This window comes from Pelophylax lessonae (assembly GCF_965119305.1).
Source record: "Pelophylax lessonae genome assembly, chromosome: 5".
Taxonomy (NCBI): domain Eukaryota; kingdom Metazoa; phylum Chordata; class Amphibia; order Anura; family Ranidae; genus Pelophylax; species Pelophylax lessonae.
Window position 1 is genome coordinate 357,438,450 of NC_138772.1, and position 26,075 is coordinate 357,464,524.

General features: G+C 43.0%; 1 protein-coding gene across 2 annotated transcripts in view; it reads right to left on the reverse strand.

Moving 5' to 3' along the window:
• ATP9B (ATPase phospholipid transporting 9B (putative)) overlaps positions 1–26,075 on the reverse strand; it is a 578,806-nt gene that overhangs the window by 375,177 nt on the left and 177,554 nt on the right. For both annotated transcript variants that reach the window (XM_082258664.1, XM_082258663.1), the window contains exon 7: positions 4,612–4,663. In XM_082258664.1, the coding sequence (XP_082114790.1) occupies positions 4,612–4,663 (52 nt within the window). The remainder of the gene's footprint in view (positions 1–4,611; positions 4,664–26,075) is intronic.

Sequence of the window (26,075 nt, forward strand, 5' to 3'; positions counted from 1 at the left end):
AACACAATGTCCTCATTCAGATGGAAATCAGAGACCACCTGTGGAAGCAACGACGGACAGGGGCGAAGAACCACCTTATCTTTGTGGACCACCAAATAAAGGGAACAACAAGACCACCAAGGCTTCTGTAGAGCTGAAAGTAGAGGTCCCAAGGCAGTAGTGGGGACCAAACCGGTGGAGTCAAATGTTGAACCCCCTGAATAAAAATACGCATCAGGGATCCCAAGGCAGTAGTGGGGACCACACCGGTGGAGTCAAATGTCGAACCCCCTGAATAAAAATACGCATCAGGGAGTGAGTGACCAAGAGTCGTTAAAAGGCCGCATAGGCCGACACCTGACCCTTAATGGTACTCAAGGCCAATTTCTGCTCAACCCCCGTTGAAGGAAGGTCAATACCAGAGCGAGGTTGAACAGCAAGTGACTAACACCAAGAAATGTACACTTTACACGTACAATGGTAGATCTTCCTAGAAGTAGACTTTCTAGCCTAAGGTAGTGTGTGAATCACCAACCCAGACAAACCTCTATCCTTCAGCACCTGGCTTTCAACAGCCAAGCCATAAAAGCCAGCGACTGTAAAGTAGGATGGAAGATTGGCCCTTGGGACAGCAGATCCTCCCTGAGAGGTAGTCTCTAAAGGGCATCAGCGACCAGCTGCACCAGGTCGGCATACCAATCCGGGGTCACTAGAAGGACCGGACTTCCTTCTGCCTCGATCCTGCAAGATCTCGGCAGAAACTTGAGAGGAGGGAAAGCATACATCAGACGATACTGGCCCCAGGAAGCCACCAGCGCATCTGTGCCATCTGCTAGCGGATCCCTTGACCGCGCCACAAAACTGTTTAACAGAGAAGCCAACAGATCCACCTCGAGGGTGCCCCAACAGAGATACAGCTGATGAAACACCTTCGGATGAAGGGATCACTCCCCTTGGTCCAACGCCTGCCGACTGAGATAATTCTGCCTGTCAGTTTTCCACCCATGGAATGTGTATGACGTAGAGGGCCAGAACAAAATGTTCTGCCCACTGAAGAATGCCAGCTACCTCCAGAGCTGCCAATACACTTCTTGTTCCACCCTGGCCATTGACATAAGCCACGGCTGTGGCATTGTCCGATTGGATTTACACCTGACACCCCTGAAGGTGATCGTCCAGTGATTCGGGCACAGCCTGATCTGAGTTCCAGAACATTAATCAGAAGTTTGGACTGGCATCCGTGGTGACCACTGTCCAATACAGGGGGGAGAAAATATTTGCCCTGGCGAAGAGCTGGAGAGCAAAGCCACCAGACCAGAGACCCTTTTGTTTTTCGGCTCAGTTGGATATGATTGTCCAGAGACTATGGACACTTGTTCCAATTGGCCAAGATCTCCCTTTGCAAGGACCTTGTATGGAACTGTGCAAATGGGACCGCCTCGAAGGTAGAATCCATCAGGCCCATCACCCTCATGCAAGTCCGGAAGGATGATCACCTGCTGGACAGCAAGAGATGAATCGCAGCATGCAACTTGTAGAGTTTGTCCAGAGTAAGGAACACTCTGGCTAGAGCCCAGTCCAGAGTCAGACCCAGATAGTCCAGTTTCGTGGAAGGAACCTGAGCAGACTTCTGAAAATTCAGAAGCCAGCCGAACTCACAGAGTCCATATAGTGATGTCCATGTTGTCCATCAGAGCAGTAGGAGATTCTGCTTGCAAGAGAAGGTCGTCCAGGTAGTCCAGCACTGCGAATCCTCGCTGACGTAACAACACCAGCACCAGAGCCAACACCTTTGTGAAGACCCAAGGAGCAGAGGCGAGACCAAAGGGTAGTGCCACAAACTGATAATGCCACTCTCCCACAGCAAAGCGGAGGAAGCGTTGGTGACAGACACATATTGGAATGTGTAAGTAAGAGTGTGGTAATCAAACACCAATGGATCTCACACATCAACTTCTCAAAGGAAGAGAATGAAGTGCCACATTTTGCTGCCCTCTCAGGACTGGGGATGCCCAGATAATATGCTACAAAAGCAAAAGAGAGAGGATGCACCAGCCTTGCACATTATCCCAATTAACCATTTATTGTTAAAACCAAAATAAATATACTCACAAACAATGATGATATACAGATCTTATCAGAATCCTTGGCTTGGAAAGATGCCATCTGGATATTTGCTGGCTTACGCATTTCAAGGGGTGTCCCCTCTTCCTCAGAGCCAAATAGCTTAGACCCTTACAGCTTTACTTTATATCTCTAACTAAAATTGACATAAGAATCCTTTGCTCCTCCAACTAATAGGGTGAGCTTAGTTCCACTAAAGTCATGCGACTCTGACTTGTAATATCATATGACTTGAGGAAGATGACTACAACAAATTCTTAAAAGTGATAATGATGTTATGGATAAAGATAATGACATTTGGCATAGCTATACCAAAATATACTTCTATTACTCATAAATGAAACATACCAGACCTTTTCTTTTGTCTTGGTTGGTTTCCCTTGCAGAATAATGTTCCATACCCATTGCCATGTAAAAGCCTCAGGTGCTGCAGCGATATAATGAAAATTGGATGTTATTCCTATTGGAAGGGAGCAAAGGATTCTAATGTCATTTTTAGTTAGATATATAAAGTCAAGACGTAAGGGTCTAAACAGATTGTCTCTGAGGAAGAGGACACCCCTCAAAATACATGAGCTACAAAAGATCCAAGTGGCATCTTCCCAAACCAAGGAGTATGTGCAGTGGATTGAAAAATATTGTCATTGATGACTATTCTGATGAGCTTTGTATATCCAAGTTGTTTGCAAGAATTTATTTTGTTTTTATCAATAAATGATTTATTGGGATATTGCGCAAGACTGGTGCACCCTCTTTTGTTTTTGTAGACAAAGACCAGCACCTGGAAGGAGCTGGAGAGAAGAGCTAAGTATTTTGACGTTGGTTCTGCTTTAGGCTGATCTCCAGAAAATACATACAAACATAAATACATATATGAAATAGATTAGAGCTGTTTTACCTGACAAATGACATCTATTTCTGCTCATCCAGAACTGAAATTTACACAGCTTTGCCACACAATACAGCCCTGTCTAGCAGAGGTGGGAACCTGATCTGTTTCACTTTCACTTGGCGTTCCTATCTTCAACTTTGCATGTAACTAGACAGTAAAATATGAATCACTGCACTGCCCTCCTATCAGCATTTTCCTTCCTCCAAACACGGGGAGTCGAGTTAATGCCAAAGAGTTCAATTTTGGTCTCATTCAACCACAGTACTTTCTCCCCATACTTCTCTGAATCATATAGATGTTCATTGGCATGACTGTACATGTGCCTTCTTGAGGAGGGGGACTTGCTGTGTTTGGAGGAAGAAAAATGCTGACTTTGACCCTCCAGAACACCATCCCTACAGTCAAGCACGGGAGGTGGAAACAATATGCTTTGAGGCTGTTTCTCTGCTAAAGGTACAGACCGACTTTGTGGGGCCAGTGGGTGGGGCCATGTATTGTAAAATCTTGGATGAGAACCTTCTTTCCTCAGCCAGAACACTGAAGATCGGTCGTGGATGGGTCTTTCAGCATGACAATGATATACCGACAAGGCAACAAAAGAGTGGTTCAAGAAGAAGCATTTTAAGGTCATTGAGTGGCCTAGCCAGTCTCCAGACCTTAATCCTATAGAAAATGTAAGGAGAGAGCAGAAACTTCTGAGTTGCCAATCAACAGCCAAGAAACCTTAAGGATTTAGAGAAGATCTGTAAAAAAGAGTGGACCAAAATCCCTTGAGATGTGTGCAAACCTGGTCACTAACTACAAGAAACGTCTTACCTCTGTGCTTGCCAACAAGGATTTCTCCACCAAGTACTAAGTCATGTTTTGCTTGGGGATCAAATACTTATTTTACTCACTGAACTGCAACTCAATTTATAGCATTTGTATAATCTTTTTTTTCCTGGATTTTTGGTTGATATTTTGTCCCTATCATTTAAAATACACCTATGATAAAAATTATAGACCCTTCCTTTCTTTGTAAGTGGGCAAACTTACAAAATCTGCAGGGGATCAAATAATTATGTTCCCTATGATATGTGACCTCCTCCCCTGTGACAGTGCTCTGGCTTACTAGCCGATCGCTAGGCCCTAGAACAGTCACATGACCTTGGGGGTGACATTACTGCCCCCTCCATATACCTGAAACCAGTCATTTGTCTATTGGTTGTGCAGAAAGAAGGTGCAGCGAGGCAGTGATGGTAAGATGACTATAATAAGGGGGCCCTTGGCAGAGACATTGTCATTTTGCCCTACAAGGCCAAGGTGACAGTGTCGCTTTAAAAAACAAGCACCCTGTAGAAAGATTATATGTAAAAGTGCAGTAGCCATAGCAGTGTGCCATCACCTTTCATCCATTTAGAGCAATCAGAACAACAGGCCATATCTGATGGGCTGCTACACGTTCCTCTTTGCCTGATTGAATAGTCCAATATATCTTATAAAATGTCAGTGCAGTTTCAACATACAAAACTTTGTCAGTTCTCACTGAATTGTTAATCTGTCAAGACTGCAACAAGCAGAATATGACTAACAAACCTAATTTTCTGCATTTCATTCAGCCAAGACATTTGACATACCGGTTTTTTCTGAGGTTCTAAGAAAGACCATGTCAGCTGGGATTCGTTGATTCTGTAAATAAATAAATGTACGTATTAAAAAAAATTCCTATCAAGATATGTTCTATAGTACAAGCTACAAAAGGTCACAAATGGGATTGAAATGCAATTAAAATAGGATTTCTTTTAGTACTTTATATTCTGCATTTCCAATTTAGCAATCGATATTGTAAAAAAAATTATACAATAACTAAGTAACAGTTAAGCCTTTCAAATTCTTCCCATTGGTAAACCATTTAAATTCAGTATGAATCTCAATAGGAAATAGCAATTATTTCAGGATGTTGTATATATCCGCCTAAATTACAAAAATAATATAAAAACCATAATAAAGAAAACAAGGCAGCAACATGACTGAAGAAGCATGCAATAATAAATATATTATTAAGGTAAATGTCAGATAGCCTGTAAATTCCTTTCTATGGCATCAGTTTTTTAAGCTGTAAGAGAAATGTTAAAGCTGAAGTTTCCTTTTTATTCTGTGAATAGGCAGGGGAGATTATGTCATTCAGCTGCTCCTCCTCCAAACACAGAACACAATGCATTATGGGGCAATCTTAGTACAATACCAGTACGAGTTCTGTGAATGGTGGAGAGGGAAGAAGGGGGTGGGCTAGCTGCTTAGCTTTTTCCAGTAGCAGTGGCTACTGTGCACTTTTAACGCCGGAAGATAACTGCTCAAGGCAATATCCAGCAGCTCTGAAGGAGAAACTGAACCAAAGATATTTACCAGAAGTAGCTGCCTGCAAATATTAGGATACACACAAATACATGTAACTAATGTGTTTCGTTCTGTGTAATAAAAAAAAATAAAAACACATCTAAAACAGTATTACTTTTTTTACTCAATGATAATGTTATCAGTGTTCAATTCACATGCATAACTGTTGTGTGGAATAGAATCAGTATATCTGCATAGAACTGTTGAATAAGAGCGTGTAAAAAACAGAAAAAGAAACTAGAGGTTTGTCCAAATGGAGTAAAATCCTCTCCTAGGAAGTTTTCATCAAAACAAGTGCACCATTAAAAATTTATTCTTTATTCCTATTCTGGTGACAGTTTAAAAGCAAAGTTCATCTTTGCATAAAAAATGTTTAAAAAATCAGCAGATCGCAGGTGCAATGTCAGGCTCCTACACACACTACCTACAGCTCTCTTTCCCGTAGACAGTGTGAATGAACTACAGAAGTGATAACCTAGTGTATTCAAACAACAGTACGTCTGCCGCAGTGGATGATGGTACCTGTAGTTTACTCATTCACAGGAAACTTTGAACAGTTACATGTTCCACCCTATAAAAAACAGGTGGAACATGGTTTAAACGTGAACTTATCCTTTATATGTACTCAAGGGAGTAAAAGACAGCAATTAAAGCCTGAGAGAGGTCCTTGCTCTTTCATAAACTATCCAAAACAAGTTCTGACTTTAGATATTTAATAAACAAAAAACCCATGAAATTGTTTTAATAGACTAACTCAAATAAAAAAAAATGTACCATATTTTCCGGCGTATAAGATGACTTTTGAACCTCAAAAAAATGCCCCAAAAATGGAGGGTTTGTCCTATATGCAGTGTATGAAAGTAGTAGGTAATTAAGTGAGTGTAATCTAGGTACCGTAAATGTATTCTCATAACTGTCCAAGATATTTTAAGTAAAAGTATTACCCGTAGATGTATAATTTTCTCCCACTGGCTGTGCGTGAATCCTGTACTGATATACTGTACCGTAGCTTTGCATTCAATAATAGAATACATCACTCACAGTGACTGGCTCAGCGCGGTATACTGTATGTAGCCGAAGCTACGGCACATACAGTCTACCGGTACACGATTCCCACACAGCCAGCACCTTGGGAGAAAGGAGTGGGATATATACCTTAAAGCGGAGTTCCGGGCACAAAATCGACCTAATCGATTTTGTGGCCATCCGCTGGCTCTTCTTCACCTGAAAAGGAATTGGATTGGATAGTTAGGATTATTTTTTGTAATTGTAGAAAGAAATACTCACCTATTTTCCACTTCCTCCCTCTGTGGCCGCGGCCCGCGCCGTCACTTCCGGTTTGCAATGATTCCTGGGAGCTGAACGTCATCGCTCCCAGGAATCAATGTGACTGCACCGGTCCTGCTCGTCACTTCCGATGCGACGCCACATTCCTTGCTAAATAGCTTCTGGGCATGCCCAGAAGCTGTGGAGGAATGCGGCGCCGCACCGGAAGTGACAAAAGGGGCCAGTGAAGGCGCATTCTGGGAGAAGAAGACGCGGAAGAGGACGCAGAAGAGGATCGCGCTGGCTTCAGCTGCCCACAACAGAGATGGCAACGCTGTAGAAGAAATTTTATAAGTCAGTATTTCTTCTTGCAGGTAAGTGCGAAGCGGGACAGATCAGAGGCTAGCCATTGTGGAATGTACTAGCCCTGACTGTCCCGGGGATATGTTCATTGAAAAAAAGTTTTTTTGCCCGGAACTCCGCTTTAAGCTCCTCTTCATTGTATGTCCTGCGCTGAAGAATCCCCTGGTGAGTAACTGTAGGCATCTACAGCTTTCCATTTTTCTAGGTATCAAGGAGATCTCTGACACTCATAAACATGAAGGGGCAGTCATCAAGTTCCTTTTTGCAAATTTTTTAAAATTTAATTTTCATTGTGTTTTTTGCATGACAATGCCAGAAATCAAAATAAAAAAAACAGCTATAGTGGTTACCAATGACAATTCTACATTATGCTCCACTCCGAAACCCGTCTAAACCAACATTAATGCTCAATTTAAAAATCCAAATGGCAATAATGACAGGGGCCAGCAGATCAGTATAGTACAATAGGACATCCACCGGTAATACTTAGTACTTACAATACCTTGGAGATTTATAAGAGAATATATGCAGATGAATAGGACACAGAGAGCCAGGGCTTTCATAGATTACGGTACACTTACTTAATTACCTTTGGGATTTATATATGGTGTTGCCTTGCTTTGCTTCGGAAGGGGGGTAGTCTTATACGGCAAATATAGCCCAAAACCTAGGTTTTACCTTGAAAAGTAGGGGGGTCGTCTTATACGCGGCAAAATACGGCATATAATAATAGTTAGAAGATTTCAGCAAATTGAAATACCCATCTACAATTGCAAATAAACAGAAAAAAAAGGCACAACAGTTATACTTCAGCAAACTGATCTATAAGGCTTTATTACATTATATGTACACAATTATAAAACCGGTCTTTCAGTATTTTACTAAAGGTTACCATACAAGTGTAGATACAAAAACAACCATACTTTAAAGTCCAACTCCAGCAAAAATGTGAATTTTGACTTAACTGTAAATTCCTTATCTTGGAGTAAAGCACGGGAATTGCATTCATAGACAATGGTTTCTATGCAAGCTACCCCTGGGTCTAGGCACTGGGGGATTAAAAAGTTCACCTGACAATTTTCCACTCCAGGGATGTTGATGGCAAAAAGAATTGTAATGTAAAATTCTGGCCAGAGAATAAAGCATATTTCTCTTAGGGCCGCTCAACTTCTGGTGCTGCTCTGATGGTCCATGTAGGCCCCTGCTGTGGCACTGTGTGACTGTACACTAACTTGGTGGCATTGCAGAAGGGGGGTACAAAGTTAGAGTTATTTTGATGGCTCCCAGTTCAAGAATGTTCTTGACTCTTCTGAAGACCAGGTCACCTTAACCATTAAGGAGTTGTAAACTGCCCCCAGCCTATAAGCCTGGCATCCGTTGTCAACACCTTCTTTGCACTGAGGGGAATGACTTCATGGATAAGATCCTCTATGCAAGGGAAAGATTTATCTTCTTGGATAGATGCATTGGACAATCCAGAGAGTGGAACTGTTTGTCCCACAACATAAGGATGTTGAGATGAAGTGGCCTTGAGTGTTAATAAGCAAGGGGAACTGCTTGAAAGGAGGCTACCAAAAGCAAACTGAGGGATGCTGCATGGATAGGAGGGTCCATATAATGGGACTTTAAGGAGGTAATTTCTGTAAGAAAGAAAAATTTTTGCTTGGACGGTTTCTAATATGGTAGCCAGGTACTCCAGAAAGTATCAGCGCTGGAGGGCAGACTTTGAAAAAGTATATTAACCAGCCAAAGGTTTGCAGAAACTAAATTGTCCTTTGGATGATGTCAGACGAGGTTGTGGCTGAGGAGTCCTTCAGCAAAAGTTCATTCATGTACCCTGTGACATGAATGCCCTGGGTTGGCAAGAGAAGGAAGTGGGGCCTACACTTTCGTGAACACTCTGGATACAGGGGAAAGTCCAAATAGTAGTGCTATAAAATAGGAGTGTTGATGTTAGTTGATGCATTTGTATTCAGCCCCCTTTACTCTGATACCCCTAACTAAAATCTAGTGGAACCAATTGCCTTTAGAAGTCACCTAATTAGTAAATAGAGTCCACCTGTGTGTAATTTAATCTCAGTATAAATACAGCTGTTCTGGGAAGCCCTCAGAAGTTTGTTAGAGAACCTTAGTGAACAAACAGCAATAAAGGAATGCCAAGGAACACACCAGACAGGTCAGGGATAAAGTTGTGAAGAAGTTTAACCACTTTACCACAGGAGGATTTTGCAGCTTAAAGACCAGACCCCTTTTTTCAACTTGGCACTTCGTGACTTTAACTGATAATTGCGCGGTCAGGCAATGCTGTACCTAAACGAAATTTACGTCCTTTTTTTCCCACAAACAGAGCTTTCTTTTGGTGGTATTTGTGATATTTTTTGCAATATTAATAAAAAAATTGTGAAAATTGTGCAAAAAAATGACATTTTCAACTTTGTCTTTTAAAAAATATCCAATATACTCAATTTATGTCATTTTTTTTGGCCAAAATATATTTAGCTACATGTCTTTGACAAAAAAAATCAATGAGCGTATTTTTATTGGTTTGCGCAAAAGTTATAGCGTCTACAAACTATGGTGTAAATACTGAAATTTACGCAGCTTCAATTTCTGACTGCCTATCTCATTTCATGAAGTGCTAAAATGGCAGGGCAGTACAAAACCCCCCCCAAACTACCACTTTTTGGAAAGTAGACATCCTAAGGAATGTTTTGAGAGGCATATTGAGCTCATTGAATATTTCATTTTTTTGTCACAGGTGTTTGAAAAATGACTAAAAAAAATTTTTTTTTTTTTTTTTACACAAAGTTGTCATTGAAATGATATATTGCTCACACATGCCATGGGTATATGTGTAATTACACCCCAAAATATATTCTGCTGCTTCTCCTGAGTACAGGGATACCACATATGTGAGACTTTTTGGGAGCCTAGCTGTGTACGGGAGCCCGAAATCAAATCACCACCGTCAGAATTTCAAAGGGCGTACATTTTTCATTGCATTTTCAAACTACCTATAACGGTTTAGGAGGCCCTGAAATGTCAAGATACCACAAAACCCCCCCAAATGACCCCATTTTGGAAAGTAGACACCCCAAGCTGTTTGCTGAGAGGCATGGTGAGTCCATGGAATATTTTATATTTTGCCACAAGTTTTGGGAAAATTACAATTTGTTTTTTTATTTTTTTTTTTTTACACAACGTTGTCACTAAAAAGATAAATTTCTCACACATGACATGAGTATATGTGGAATGACACCCCAAAATACATTCTGCCACTTCTCCTGAGTATGGGGATACCCGATGTGTGAAACTTTTTGGGAGCCTAGCTGTGTACAGGACCGCAAAAGCCAATCAACACTCTCAGGTTTTCTAATGGCGTAAATTGTTCATGTCACCTCTGCACTACCTGTCACAGTTTCGGAGGCCCTAAAATTCCAAGATAGCACAAAACCCCCCCAAATGACCCCATTTTGGAAAGTAGACACCCCAAGCTATTTGCTGAGAGGCATGGTGAATCCATGGAATATTTTATATTTTGCCACAAGTTCCGGGAAATATATATATATATATATATATATATATATGTATATATATATATATATTTTTTTTTTTTTACACAAAGTTGTCAGTAAATGATATATTGCTCACACATGCCATGGGTATATGTGAAATGACACCTCAAAATAGATTCTGCTGCTTTTCCTGAGTACAGGGATACCCCATGTGTGAGACTTTTTTGCAGTCTAGCCGAGTACAGGTCCCCGAAAACCAACCCCCACTTTCAGGCTTTCCAAGGGCGTAAATTGTTGATTTCACTCCTGACTACCTATCACAGTTTCGGAGGCCCTAAAACTCCAAGATAGCACAAAACCCCCCAAAATGACCCCATTTTGGAAAGTAGACACCCCAAGCTATTTGCTGAGAGGCATGGTGAGTCCATGGAATATTTTATATTTTGCCACAAGTTCCGGGAAATATATATATATTTTTTTTTTTTACACAAAGTTGTCAGTAAATGATATATTGCTCACACATGCCATGGGTATATGTGAAATGACACCCCAAAATACATTCTGCTGCTTCTCCTGAGTACAGGGATACCCCATGTGTGAGACTTTTTTGCAGTCTAGCCGAGTACAGCCAAGTACAGGTCCCCGAAAACCAACCCCCACTTTCAGGCTTTCCAAGGGCGTAAATTGTTGATTTCACTCCTGACTACCTATCACAGTTTCGGAGGCCCTAAAACTCCAAGATAGCACAAACCCCCCCCCCCAAATGACCCCATTTTGGAAAGTAGACACCCCAAGCTATTTGCGGAGAGGCATGGTGAGTCCATGGAATATTTTATATTTTGCCACAAGTTCCGGGAAATATATATATATATATATATATATATATATATATATATATATATATTTTCTTTTTTTACACAAAGTTGTCAGTAAATGATATATTGCTCACACATGCCATGGGTATATGTGAAATGACACCCCAAAATACATTCTGCTGCTTCTCCTGAGTACAGGGATACCCCATTTGTGAGACTTTTTTTGCAGTCTACCCGAGTACAGGACCCCGAGAACCAACCCCCACTTTCAGGCTTTCCAAGGGCGTAAATTGTTGATTTCACTCCTGACTACCTATCACAGTTTTGGAGGCCATGAAATGCCAAGACAGCACAACCCCCCACCCCCAAATGACCCCTTTTCGAAAAAGTAGACACCCTAAGCTATTTGCAGAGAGGCATGTTGAGTGTTTTGCAGATCTCACTTTTTGTCACAAAGTTTTGGAAATTGAAAAAAGAGGGAAAAAAAATGCATTTTCCTGTTTTTTCTTCATTTTCCAAAAAAAAAAAAATGAGAGCTGCATAATACTCACCATGCCTCTCAGCAAATAGATTGGAGTGTCTACTTTGCAAAATGGGGTCATTTGGGGGGGTTTTGTGCCATCTTGCAGCAGAATGTATTTTGGGGTGTCATTTCACATATATCCATGGCATGTGTGAGCATTATATCATTTATTGACAACTTTGTGTAAAAAATAAAAAAAAAAATTTTTCCCGAAACTTGTGGCAAAATATAAACTATTCCATGGACTCACCATGCTTCTCAGCCAATAGCTTGGAGTGTCTACTTTGCAAAATGGGGTCATTTGGGGGGGTTTTGTGCTATCTTGAAATTTCAGGGCCTCTGAAACTGTGACAGGTAGTCAGGGGTAAAATCAGCAATTTACGCCATTAGAAAACCTGAAGATGTGGACTGGTTTTCGGGGTCGCGTACACAGCTAGGCTCCAAAAAAGTCTCACACATGTGGTATCCCTGTACTCAGGAGAAGCAAAATAATGTATTTTGGGGTGTCATTTCACATATTCCCATGGCATGCGTGAGCAATATATCATTTAGTGACAACTTTCTGTAAAAAAACAAAAAAAAAAAAAAAAAATAATAATATTCCCGAAACTTGTGGCAAAATATAAAATACTCCATGGACTCACCATGCCTCTCAGAAAATAGCTTTGGGTGTCTACTTTTCAAAAAGGGGTCACTTGGGGGGTGTTGGAACTGTCCCGGCATTTTATGCTCAATCTTATCCACACATCACCCACTCTTCTAACCACTTGAAAACCAAGCCTTTTCTGTGCCTTTTTGTTTACATGAAAAAATATTTTTTTTTTACTAGAAAATTACTTTGAACCCCCAAACATTATATATTTCTTTAAAGCAGAGGTCCTATAGAATAAAATGGTGGATGTTGCAAATTTTTTTGTCACACGGTATTTGCACACAGATTTTCCAAACGCAATTTTTGCAAAAAAAATACATTTTTTTTAATTTATTGCACAAATACACTATATAATTCCAATTTTTTTGGTAAAATTTAAAAGATGATCTTATGCCGAGTACATAGATACCAAACATGACATGCTTTAAAAATTGCGCACGCCTGCGCAGCGGCAACAAAGTACATACATTTTTAAAAACCTTTAAAAGTCTCTACAGGTTACCACTTTAGACTTACAGAGGAGGTCTACTGCAAGAATTACTGCACTCAATCTGGCGTTCGCGGCGATACCTCACATGCATGCTGCAATTGCGGATTACATATGACACTAGACCAATGCTTGCGTGCGCCATTGCGCGAAAGCACGGGGGGAAAGGGGGGCTCGATTTTTTATGTTATTTTGACACCTTTCCTTTAAATTTTTTTTTTTTAATCATTTTTATTGTTATCACAGTGAATTGAAATATCCCCTATGATAGCAATCTGTAGTGACAGGTACTCTTTTTTTAAAAAAATTGGGGTCTTTTAGGCTCTAGATCTCTCCTCTGACCTTAACGCATCTGACCACACCAAAATTGGTGTGATAAAATACTTTCCCAATTTCCCAATGGCCCTGTTTATTTCTGGCGAAACAGAAGTCATGAAATGCTCGTAGCTTCCGGTATCTTAGGCCATAGAGATGATTGGAGCCATTGTCATCTCCAATTAGCTCTATGGTTAGATAATTGAACCACCAGCTGCACTCTCGGGTTAACCGTCGGGACAGGAGAGCCCGAGAAAAACCACGGAAGGCTGTGGAAGGCGGCGGTGGGGGGGGGGGAGGCCCCTCCCACTGCATGTAAAAGCAGTCTAGCGGCCAATTACCTGCTAGGATTGCTTTTACATGTAAGCCGACCGCTGGCTGTAAAAAACGATACCAAGATGATGCCTAAATCTGCAGGCATCATCCTGGTATAACCACTCAAAGTCCAGCAACGTACCAGTACATTGCTGGTCCTTGTTTGGCATATAGGTTTTTTTTTTTTTTTCATGCAGCCTGTGGGCTGAACGGAAAAAAAGAGAACCTATCAGAAATCAGCACAGGAATAATGCGTAGTATTACTCATCATTAACCGCCCAAACAACCACCCACTGAATTTAATGATGGGTATACACGACACTATCCACGTATACCAAAATAGGATTTTAACTGCAGTGCTGAAATCAGAAAATCACCACAGCGCTACCAGCAAAGGTATCCATATATGCTGAGCGCAAACGCTGTTTGTGTCAGAATATATAAAATCAATGTCGTGGTAGCCGACGAGTACCTGCAAGAGAAACAGGTCACAAAAGAATGAAAAAACAAACAAAAGGACATTAAAAGTACAGTAGGAAGAGTAGAAGAACATATAAAATGACTGACACAACAACAGTTTTTGGATCCTTTTATTTTTCTTTCTAACTGTTCCTTGATTTCTTGATTTGGGACTGCGATCTTCCAGCTTGGGTCTCTCAAAATGTCGATGGACATCCAACATCTTTGGAGACCCTGTGTTTGTGTGCCCTACACTGTGTCGTGCTGTACCCTACACTAATACTCCACTAGTGTATGGTAGCGCTCAAAACATTCCCGATGCAGAGACCAGGTTGGTCAGGACATTTGGGACAATAATAACGGGTGTCACGCCTACATCCGCGCCTGCTACAGACACAACATCTTTTTTGGGGGTATATTTGGGTAGGGGTACTCGGGAGGACATAAGAAAAATGTCTCTCATGCAGCGGCTCACTGCATCTGGAAGGGGAAGTTGGGCAGGCATGCCTCCTGGGTACAGGTAGGCAAGGATGATCTCTTCCTGGAATTCCCGGAAGGATCCAGTTCGTCCTGACGCCCTGTATAGGAACAAAGGCGTTCAGCATGGCCAATTGGTAAAGGTAAACAGACACTTTTTTGTACCAGCGTCTGGCTTTACGGGCAACTAAATACGGCGCCAAAAGCTGGTCGTTAAGGTCCACCCCTCCCATATTAAGGTTATATTCGTGGACACAGAGGGGTTTCTCCATAACGCCAGTTGCCGTAGGGATTTGGATTGTCGTGTCTGCGTGAAGGGAGGACAGAACATAAACATCCCGTGGATCCTTCCACTTCACCGCAAGCAATTTGTCCGTTTTCAAGCAGGCTCTCGCCCCCCGACTAAGACGGGAATTTACAAGCCGTTGGGGGAAGCCCCGGCGATTAGGTCGCACGGTGCCACATGAGCCAATTTGTAAATCGAGAAGGTGACTAAATAGTGGCACGCTTGTGTAAAAGTTGTCCACGTACAAATGGTACCCCTTTCCGGATAAGGGTGACACCAAGTCCCAAACAATCTTACCGCTGCTCCCTATGTAGCCTGGGCAGTTTGGGGGCTCCACACAGCTATCTTTTCCCTCATAGACCCGGAAACTAACTGTATAACCTGTGGCCCTGTCACACAATTTATACAGCTTGACCCCGTACTTGGCACGCTTGCTGGGGAGGTACTGTTTCATAGCAAGGCGGCCAGTAAATTTAATCAGGGACTCGTCAATGCAGACAACTTGTTCGGGGGTAAACAAGGCTGCAAACCGCTGATTGAAGTGGTCTATGAGGGGCCGAATTTTGTGGAGCCGATCATATTCAGGGTCTCCCCGAGGACGACAGATTTCATTGTTGCTGAAATGCATAAATCGCAGAATTTGCTTGTATCTCCCCCTGGACATGGAGGCAGAGTACATGTGCATATGGTGAACTGGGCTAGTGGACCAATATAGCCGCAATTCACTCTGTTTAGTTATGCCCATGTGGAGGGAAAGGCCCAGAAAGATTTTAAAATCGGAAACCGTTATAGGTTTCCAGCCGAATTGTCTGGCAAGGGGCGAATTTGGGTTGGCGGCGATGAACTGTTGTGCATATAAATTTGATTGATCCACAATAGATCTGTAAAGATCTTCCGTGAAGAACAGCTCAGGGGCGTAAAACCAGCTGTCTCCACGTGGATTCCAGGTTGGGCAGTGAATGGGGGAAGTACTGGCGCTGTAGAATCAGTGGGTTGCCAATCGGGATATGCCAGCGCATCAGGGAGGGCAGTATGGGCTCTACGGGCCTGTCTACGAATACGCGGTGGCTGCGGGCCACTACTTGTGCTAGCCACCGCACCAGCTTCAACTGCACTTAGGGGACTCGCCACGTCACCAGGTGATACTGCAGTGCTGGCTGTACTAGGTCCAGGGTGTACTAGGCCGCTGGCGCTTGCCAGGTCGCCAGAAAAATGAGCGGCACTAGTAACCACACTCTGCTCCATACGAGCACCCTGCGATTCCTGCATCTCAACCACTCCAGAATGGGGTCGGGTACGCCTGGGTCTAACAGGGACCCACCTGTCGTCGGAGCTATCTGTCAGGGAGCCGCTGCTGTCATCAGGTTCATATACTGACACTAATTCGGTCATTGTAGCTTCCCCATCGCTATCAGATGACACGGCCAGTATATTATATACCTCTTCACCACTGTACCAACGTTTGGTCATTTTGGTAACTAAATTTACCGGTACAGTGGTGCGACTCACAGGTAATAAAAGCACCTGGTTGTCAAGGAATATTTCAAGCGCTACCAAAAAAACTGCTAATGCTAGCAGGGATCAGGCCTGACTCTGCTAACACAGCGGTTTTGTGTGTTGTGTTTTTTTGTAAGTGACAGTAATCTATTGATTACTACACTTGCCTGGGTGAAAGGGTTAAACGCAGGTGCTGGCCGGAATCAGTGCTGATCGTGCAAACACCGCGTTTTGGGAACCTGAAACTATGGGGGCGCTAGTATAGTTCTGATCAGATCAGATATTGATCTGTTCAAACACTATACTAGTAATGGAAGTGTATGTGCGTGTGTGTGGTAATCAAGGGGTTATTTCTAACTATGCGCCGGGGATCTGGGGGGGGGGGTGGCGGGGACCCTAAACCTCCTTTAGGATAGAAACTAACTCGCTAGCGCAACCTCAAGTCACAATCACACTAATACAAAATACAGTAAAAACAGTATATTATGTGTGTATTAGTGTGCAATGTGACAGGGGGGAAGGGGTTAACTGGATGTGATCGGGGGGGATCAGGGGGTTAAATCTTTATTGGAAGGGGCTGGCGGGTATCCTAAGGATAAAAGGAACAGTGGCAAGCGATAAACCTGGTCACAAGTCACACTTATACGGGTATATAGAAAATGCTATATACTGTATACAGTGTGTGTTGTGGCAGGGGGTGTAGGGGTGATCGGGGGGGGGGGTCAGGGGGTTAAATCTTTATTGGGTGGGTGGCGGGGACCCTAAACCTTCTTGGGACAGAAACTTAGTTGCCTGCGCTAATTCTGATCACAATCACACTAATACAAAAACACTGTATATTACGTTTGTATTAGTGCTGACGTGACAGCGGGGTAGGGGTTAACTGGAGGTGATCAGGGGGGGATCAGGGGGTTAAATCTTTATTAGGGGGGTGGCGGGTAATTCAAGTGGAATAGGGGGGGGTCGCAAGCGCTACACCTGACCACAAATCACACTTACACAGGTATATAGGAAAATACTATATGCTGTATACAGTGTGTGTTGTGTCAGGGGCTGTAGGGGTTAATCGGGGGGGGGGGGGATTGGGGGGTAAATGTGCCTATCTAGCTGTGTGTGACTGTGTTTGGTGCAGTACTTACAGTTAGATGTGCTCTCCTCTCGAGATGAATCCAAAAAGGATCATGGTAGAGGAGGGCACGTCTTTTCTGAGCCTGTGTTTACATTTCACAGGCTCAGAACAGGATCTGATTGGGCAGGACCGATCTACAGATCCAGGCCAAAAATCATTGGCCTGGACCTGATGACTGATCGGTTCTGAACCCAATCGAGCCATCGGTGTCGGCGGGGACGCGCGGGACCGGCGGGAAGTAGCGAAGTAGACCTACGTCACTCTGCCTGGCCGGGGCTGACTGCCGCAGTAAATATACTGTGCGCAGTCGGCAAGTGGTTAAAGCAGGTTTAGGTTATAAAAAAATATCCCAAGCTTTGAACATCTCATAGAGCACTGTTTAATCCATCATCTGAAAAAGGAAAGAGTATGGCACAACTGCAAACCTACCAAGACATGGCCGTCCACCTAAACTGAGAGGCCGGGCAAGGTGAGCATTAATCAGAGAAACAGCCAAGAGGCACATGGAAACTCTGGAGATGCTGCAGAGATCCACAGCTCAGGTGGGAGAATCTGTCCACAGGACAACTTTTGTTGTGCACTTCATAAATCTGGCCTTTATGGAAGAGTGACAATAAGAAAGCCATTGTTGAAACAAAGTCATAAGAAGTTCCATTTGCAGTTTGCAAGAAGCCATGTGAGGGACAGAGCAAACATGTGGAAGAAGGTGCTCTGAGCAGATGAGACCAAAATTGAAAGCTAAAACGCTATTTGTGGCAGAAAAACTAACACTGCACATCACCCTGAACACTCCATTCTCACCGTGAAACATGGTGGTAGCAGCATCATGTTGTGGGGAAGCTCTTCTTCAGCAGGGACAGCAAAGCTGGTCAGAGTTCATGGGAAGATGGATTGAGCCAAATACAGGGCAATCTTAAAAGAAAACCTGTTCCGAGTCTGCAAAAGTATTGACTCAGGAAGGCTGAATAGAAATGCATGCCATACTTTTCAGATATTTGTAAATAATGTTGAAAACTATTTATCATTTTCCTTCCACTTCACAATTTTGTGCCACTTTGTGTTGGTCTATAACATAAAATCCCAATACATTTATGTTTTTTGTAGTAACGTGAAAGAATGTGGAAAATTTCAAGGCATAATATGTCTCGTGATGCAAGACATTCCTCTCTGTCTGAGAGAAGCAATGACGGATCTTGCACATTTCATATGGAATTTTGGTATCTAAAGAAAACAGTTTTTAGATTTTAAGTCTACTATGGAAAAGATGCCTCCTTTTTTGATTGGGGACTGAGAATAGGCTTGAATAAAAACCTTGGAGGCATTCTGTTAGCTGGATTGGCACAACCACCTTGTGACTGAAATGGGTGCAAGACAGACAGTAAATCTGCTAAAGTTTAAGCTGATGCTGCCAGATTGGGGGTAGGAATTGAAAATCGGACCAAGATAAAAACTCTATTTTATATTTGTTTAAAATGACAGCTTTGACCAAGAGGTCCAGGACATCTTGAATCCAGACTGGTGTAACCGCCAACAGAAATCCACCACTCTGAGCACTCCTTCATTGTGAGGAGGACTTCTGTGCAAGACAGAAGAAGGAGTTACTAAGCCTTGGTTTGATGGTTAATGCTTGCAAGGAGAGCGAAAAGGTCCCTTTCTTTGAGTAAAGGTAGTAGCCGATGGAGTAGGAAACTTAATCTTTTTCTTGTAGGGTAGGACTACCTTACATCAGTGACTTCCTTAACTAGTTCCGGACCACCAACCGCATATATACTGCAGCAGGGCGGCCCAGATGTGCAAAATCACATACAGGTATGTGATGCAAGCCCACGGATAGTGGGCATGCGTGGCCTGCCGTCTCCGTGGCAATCTGATTCGGTTCAGAACCAATCAGTCATTAGGTCCAACCAATGATTTAAGGCCTGGACCTGGTGATCGGTTCTGACCAATGGCAGAACCTCGTGTGCCTGTGTAATGTAAACACAGGCACAGGAAATAATGAAACTCCTCTCCTGGAGCCATTGTTAGTTCTAGCGTGAGAGGAGAGAGTATCCACAGTGAGTACACAAGCACTACACTGACAACAGTACACAAAGGCACATATTTAACCCCCTGATCACCCCCAGTTAACCCCTTCACTGTCCTGTCACTGTGTCACTATATACAGTATACAGATAATTTACTGATCACTTTGTTAGTGCCACGGGTGACACTAGCTAGCTAGCTAGTTAGTGTCAGTGTCAGTCTTAGCATAGCATCAGGGTCCCGTCACATATTTTCTAATAAAGTTTTAACCTCCTAATCGCCCCCAGTTAATCCTTTTACTCCCTGTCACAGTGTCACCAGTAAAGTGTACAGATCTTTTTTTCTGATCACTGTATTAGTGTCACGGGTGACACCAGTTAGCGTCAGCATCAGTTAGGGTCAATCCCAGACAGTGTCAGATTTTAACCCTATAAATGCCAGTAACACTAACACACACACTATATACCTATATTACTAGTATAGTGTTTGAACGGATCAATATCTTTGATCTGATAAGAACTATACTAGCGTTCCCAATTGCTTAGTGTTCCCAAAAATGCAGCGTTCGCGGGATCAGCCCTGACACCTGCCAGCATCTACGCTTAGCCCCTCCACCCAGCCCCCAAGAAGTGCAGTATCAATAGATCACTGTCACTTCCACTCAACCTTCTGGTAAACTAGCGAGCACCAGCAGCCTAGTACACCCTGGTCATAGATAAACCAGCACTGCAGTATCACTTGGTAATGTGACGAGTCCCATAAGTGCAGTTCAAGCTGGTGCGGTGGCTAGCACAAGTATTGGCCCGCAGCCACCAAGAATTCAAACGCAGGCCCATAGAGTCCATAGTGCCCGTCCTGATGTGCTTGCAAATCCTGATTGCCAGCCCACAGATTTTGCAGAGCCCGTACTTCCCCCCCATTTATAAGCCAACCCGGAATTCAGGTGGAAACAGCCAATTTTATTCCCCTTGATTTTTTTGAGCTGTTTTTCACGGAAGATCAGTACAGATCTATTGTGGACCAAAGCAATTTGTATGTTAATAAATTTATCGCCGCAAACCAAACTTTGATCTTTGCCAGACAATTTGGCTGGAAACCTATATCGGTTCGCAAATTTAAAACCTATCCCTAAACATGGGCAATACTAAAAAGAGTGAGTTGTGGTCATATTGGTCCACTGATCCAATTCATCATATGCCCGTGTTCCCTGCAGCCATAGCCAGGGATAGAAACAAGCAAATATTGCGGTTCATGCACTTCAACGACAATGAACTCTCGTCCTTGGGGTGACTCGAATATGACTGACTTCACAAAATTCGACCCCTCATAAACCACTTATAACAAAAATGTGCAGCCTTGTTTATCCCCCAACAAGATGTCTGCATTGATGAGTCCCTGATTAAGTTTTCCTTGCTTTCAAACAGTTTCTTCCCAGCAAGCGTGCCACATATGGGGTCAAGATGTAGAAGCTCTGTGACAGGGCAACAGGCTAAACATGTAGTTTCCTGGTGCATGAAGGAAAAGTTAGCAGCATGGAGCCCCCCAACTGCCCAGACTACATAGAGAGTAGCGGCAAGATTATTTGGGACTTGGCGCCACCCTTATTCAGTAAGGGGTACCATTTATATGTGATCAGCTTTTTTACAAGCGTGCCACTTTTTAGACACCTCTGTCAGTTAGGAATTGGCTCATATGGCACCGTGGAATCCAATTGCTGGGGCTTCTCCCCCAACCACTTATAAATGCCCCACTTAGTCAGGGGGAGATAGCCTGCTTGAGGTGCAATGAATTGGTTGCAGTGAGGTGGAAGGACATACAGAATATTTTACTTCTCTCTTCCATTCACGCAGATACGGCAGTCTAAATTATAACGCGACTGGTGTTGTTGAGAAGCCCCTCTATGTCCACAACTACAACCGTAAAATGGGAGGGGTGGACTTCATCGACCAGATGAGGTGGCCGTAATAATTTGCACGTAAGGCCAGGTGCTGGTAAGAGAAAGTGTCTGTATACTTATTCAATTGGCTCTTTTCAACGCTTATGTGCTATACAAAGCATTTGGAAGAAGTGAATCCTTCCTAAAATTCCAGGAAGAGATCATCTCTACACTTCTGTTTCCAGAAGGTGCTGTGGTCCAATTTCCCAATCAAGATGCAGTGAGCCGGCTGCATGAGAGGCATTTTCCGGAAGTCCTTCCAGGTACCCCTACCCAAAGAGCACCCCAAAAAAGATGCCGTGTCTGTAGCAAGCGCAGATATAGGTGTGACACCTGCTATTTTTGTCCCTCCTGTCCTGGCGAACCTGTTCTGCATCAGTGACTGTTTCCATCGCTTCCATACACTAGTGGAGTATTAGTATAGGGTATAGCACGGCACAGTGTAGAGCACACTTTCACACAGGGTCTCGAAAGATGTTAGATGGCTACCCCATTTTGGGGGACCCTACCCTGGAATGTTTATTGCTACAATAAAAGTGTAAGGGAAAAAAAACATAAAAATAAAAAAAAATAAAAAAGCCCAAAATAGTTGTCTTTTTATTGTTCTTAGGGTTTTACTGTATTTTTTTTCCAACTACTGCATTTTATGCTATACAGTATTGTTTTATTGTTAACCATTGTTTGCTTTACAGGTATGTCATTCTACTGTTTTACTGTACTATTACTGTGTTTTAGTGGTAATCATTGTTTGCTTTGCAGGTACGCCATTCAGGAGCAGCATTGATTTGCTTATTTTGACAGCAACAGGGTTTGCTCTCATGATATGTAAAATCAGCGACTCCAGCACTGTAGAAAGTGATTTCACCACCAGACTTTAAAAAAAAGAGCATATATGGCGAAGCATAGGTGTCACGTACTTGGTCCTGAAGTCCCTGAAGGTGGTAACAGAAAGCATGAAGCCCAAAGTAGCAGGGACTGCCAGCTATGCTCCAGATGAGAGTTGATGGAAGGGACATCTCTCTGCAGGTGGACACCAGAGGTGAGCACTAGGCCCCATTTGCGCTGAGGATGGTGCAGACTGCACACTGGCTGGAAGCAGTTTGTAATGGAAAGTGCAGCAGGCAGGATTAACAGGTAAGTACTGAAGGTAGGTACTGCAGGCTGGGTACAGCGGATGGGTACCAAGGCGGGTCATAGCAGAGAAGGCACAGTCGGGGACAGTAAGCCAGTGGTCAGCAGATCAGATAGCAGAGTCGTGGTTAGGCAAGCTTGGGTCATACACAAGGCAGATGAATAGAGAAGATCCGTGAACAATCCGGTGATCAGAAGCAGCAGCAAACACAGGAACAGGAAGCAGAAAGCTAAAGACCAGTCAGCAATGTCTATGTGCCACAGACATCCTTTTAAAGGCCTGAGGGTGCTGGGATCTGACATCCATTGCGTGCACTAGCGAGCACACGTCTTCGCCCTGGCGAATGTGGGTTTGCAATACGTGTGCGCGTGGCCTTGTTGAGAAATGGCTAATGTTCCAGGTCTGTGAGCGACTATTCTCCGGCTAGTTCCCCCTGACAATAGGGGCTGGGGTGGACATAGGGGCAGATTGCCCCTATGCTTCACCATATATTTTTTACTCTTTTTTTTTGGCACAGATTGCAAGAAAAAAAGTTGTTTTATTGAACTAATGTCTTATCAACACTGTGTTTTACTGTTAACCGTTATTTGCTTTGCAGACAGACCATTCAGTTGCAGCACTGATTTGTTTATTTTGATAGCAACAGGGTTTGCTCTCACTATACATAAATCCATGACTCCAGTACTGTAGGAGGTAATTTCACCACCGCAGTTTAAAAAAAAAAAGCATATATGCCGAAGCATAGGGAATGGGGTGGACACAGAGGGCGAATCTTCCCTATGCTTTGGCATATATTTTTATTCACTTTTCTTGGCAGAGATTTTTTCATCTACATCGATCAATGTGAATGGAGGAATCTGTAATTGTTCTTTTTTTTCGTTCAGCCTATGGGTGGATGTAGGGCGGTATTCTAATAGTGGACATACCACCGATCGATCTATGTGAATGGAGGAATCTGTTAGGTTCTCTTTTTTTGTTCAGCCCACAGGCTGCATGAAAAAAAAAAAGAACATTACAATATATGCCCAACAAGGACCAACAACATACTGATATGTTGCTGGACTTTGAGTGGTTATACCGGAATGATGCCTGCATGTTTAGACATAATCTTGTATCGATTTTTTCAGCCAACGGTCAGCTTTCATGTAAAAGCAATCCCAGTGGCTAATTAGCCACTAGACTGATTTTATAAGCAGTGGAAGGGGACTTCTCACCCTCCCCCCACCTTCCATGGTTTTCTCGGCTCTCCTGTTAAACCGGGGAACCCAAGAATGCAGCAGGTGGTATCACCAGCTGACCATAGAGCTGATCGGAGACCAGAAAAGCTCCAATCATCTCTATGGCTTAAGAAATTAGAAGCTACGAGCATTTCATGACTTCGGTTTCGCCAGATATAAACAACGCCACCGGGTAGTTGGGAAAGTATCTTATCACATCAATCTTGGTGTGGTCAGATGCTTTAAGGGTAGAGGAGAGATCTAGAGTCTAATAGACCCCAAATTTTTCAAAAAAGAGTACCTGTCACTACCTACTGCTATCATAGGGGATGTTTATATTCCCTGTGATAATAAATATTATACAAAAAAAAAAAAAATTAAAGCACTCCTGTCCCCCTGTGCTCACGCGCAAAAGCGAACGCAAGCATTAGTCTCGTGTCATATGTAAACAGCAATTGTACCATACATTTCAGGTACCACCGCGAACGTCAGATCGAGGGCAGTAATTCTAGCATTAGAGCTTCTCTGTAATTCTAAAGTGGTAACCTGTAAAGGCTTTTGAAAATGTATGTAGTTTGTCGCCGCTGCACAGGCATGCGCAATTTTAAAGTATATCGTGTACGGTATCTATGTACTCGGCATAAGATCATCTTCTATATTTTACCAAACATATGGGCAATATAGTGCGTTTTCTGCATTAAAAATAAAAAAAGGGTTTTTTTCCCAAAAAAATCTCGTTTAGAAAATTGCTGCGCAAATATTGTGTGAAAAGAAAATTGCAACACCCACCTTTTTATTTCGTAGGGCCTCTGATTTAAAAAAAAAATGTATATTGTTTGGGGATTAAGAGTATTTTCTAGCAAAAAAAATACAAATATTTTCATGTACACAAAAAGTGTCAAAAAGGGCTTGGTCTTCAAGAGGTTAGAAGAGTGGGTCATATGTGGCATAAGCTTCTAATATTTGCCATAAAATGCCCGGACAGTTCAACCCAACCCCCCCCCCCCCCCATATGACCCTTTTTTGGAAAGTAGATAACCCAAGCTAATTGCTGAGAGGCATGTTGAGGCCATGGAATATTTTGCCACAAGTTTCGGGAATATGACACATTTTATTTTTTTACACAAAGTTGTCTCTAAATATTGCTTACACATGCCATGGGTATATGTGGAATGACACCCCAAAATACATTCTGCTGCTTCTCCTGACTACAGGGATACCACATGTGTGAGACTTTTTGGGACCCTAGCCGTGTAAAGGACCCCAAAAATGAATCATCGCCTTCATGCTTTCTAATGGAGAAAATTTTTCATTTTACTTCCTCACTACCTATCACCATTCAGAGGCCCTGAAATGTCAAGATAGCACAACCCCCCCAAAATGACCCCATTTTGGAAAGTAGACACCCCAAGCTAGGCCAGCCCCCGTCCAGTGGGCTATGTCGCGGCCGGCCTAGCATGGAGCTGAGGTCTGCGTGCACTCGCTGGCCAGACTAGGGCGACCACTGGATCTAGATAATCTAGCCCAGTGGTCCTCAACTCTGGTCCTCGGGGCCCACTAACAGCCCAGGTTTGCAAGGTAACTAAATTACATCACAGGTGATCTCATTTGCTGCTCAGTGATTGCAGTATTCTAGTCTGCATCTCCCCAAGGTAATACTTAAAATCTGGCCTGTTAGTGGGCCCTGAGGACCGAAGTTGAGGACCACTGATCTAGCCCATTGCCCAGTTTGGCAGTTGATTGTAGATCTCTAAAAAGAACAAAATTTGCAGGACCAGAGATCCCATTAAGGAACTAGGTCCTTACTCCTGACTAGGCAGAAAAAACGAAGTGGCTATAGCAGAGAGAGGGAGTATACCCCCTGGGACTTCCCATGTAGCCAGAATTATTTTCTGCCTAGTGTCCTACTCCTGTAGGGGGCAGTATAACCCAAAAGTTATGAATACCAGGAGCTGTGTCCATCAATGAATAAAAGAGAAAAAACATTTTGTAATTTTCCTGAAACATGGCAAAATATAAAATATTTCATGGACTCAACATGCCTCTCATAAAATAAATTTGAGTGTCTACTTTCCGAAAAGGGGTCATTTGGGGGGTTTTGTGCTATCTTGGCATTTCATGGCCTCCTAAACTGTGATAGGTAGTGAGGAGTGAAATCAACAATTGACTCCCTTAGGAAAGCTTGAAGGCGGTGATTGGTTTCCGGGGTCCTGTACGCAGCTAGACTGCCAAAAAGTCTCACACATGTGGTATCCCTGTACTCAGGAGAAGCAGCATAATGTATTTTGGGGTGTATTT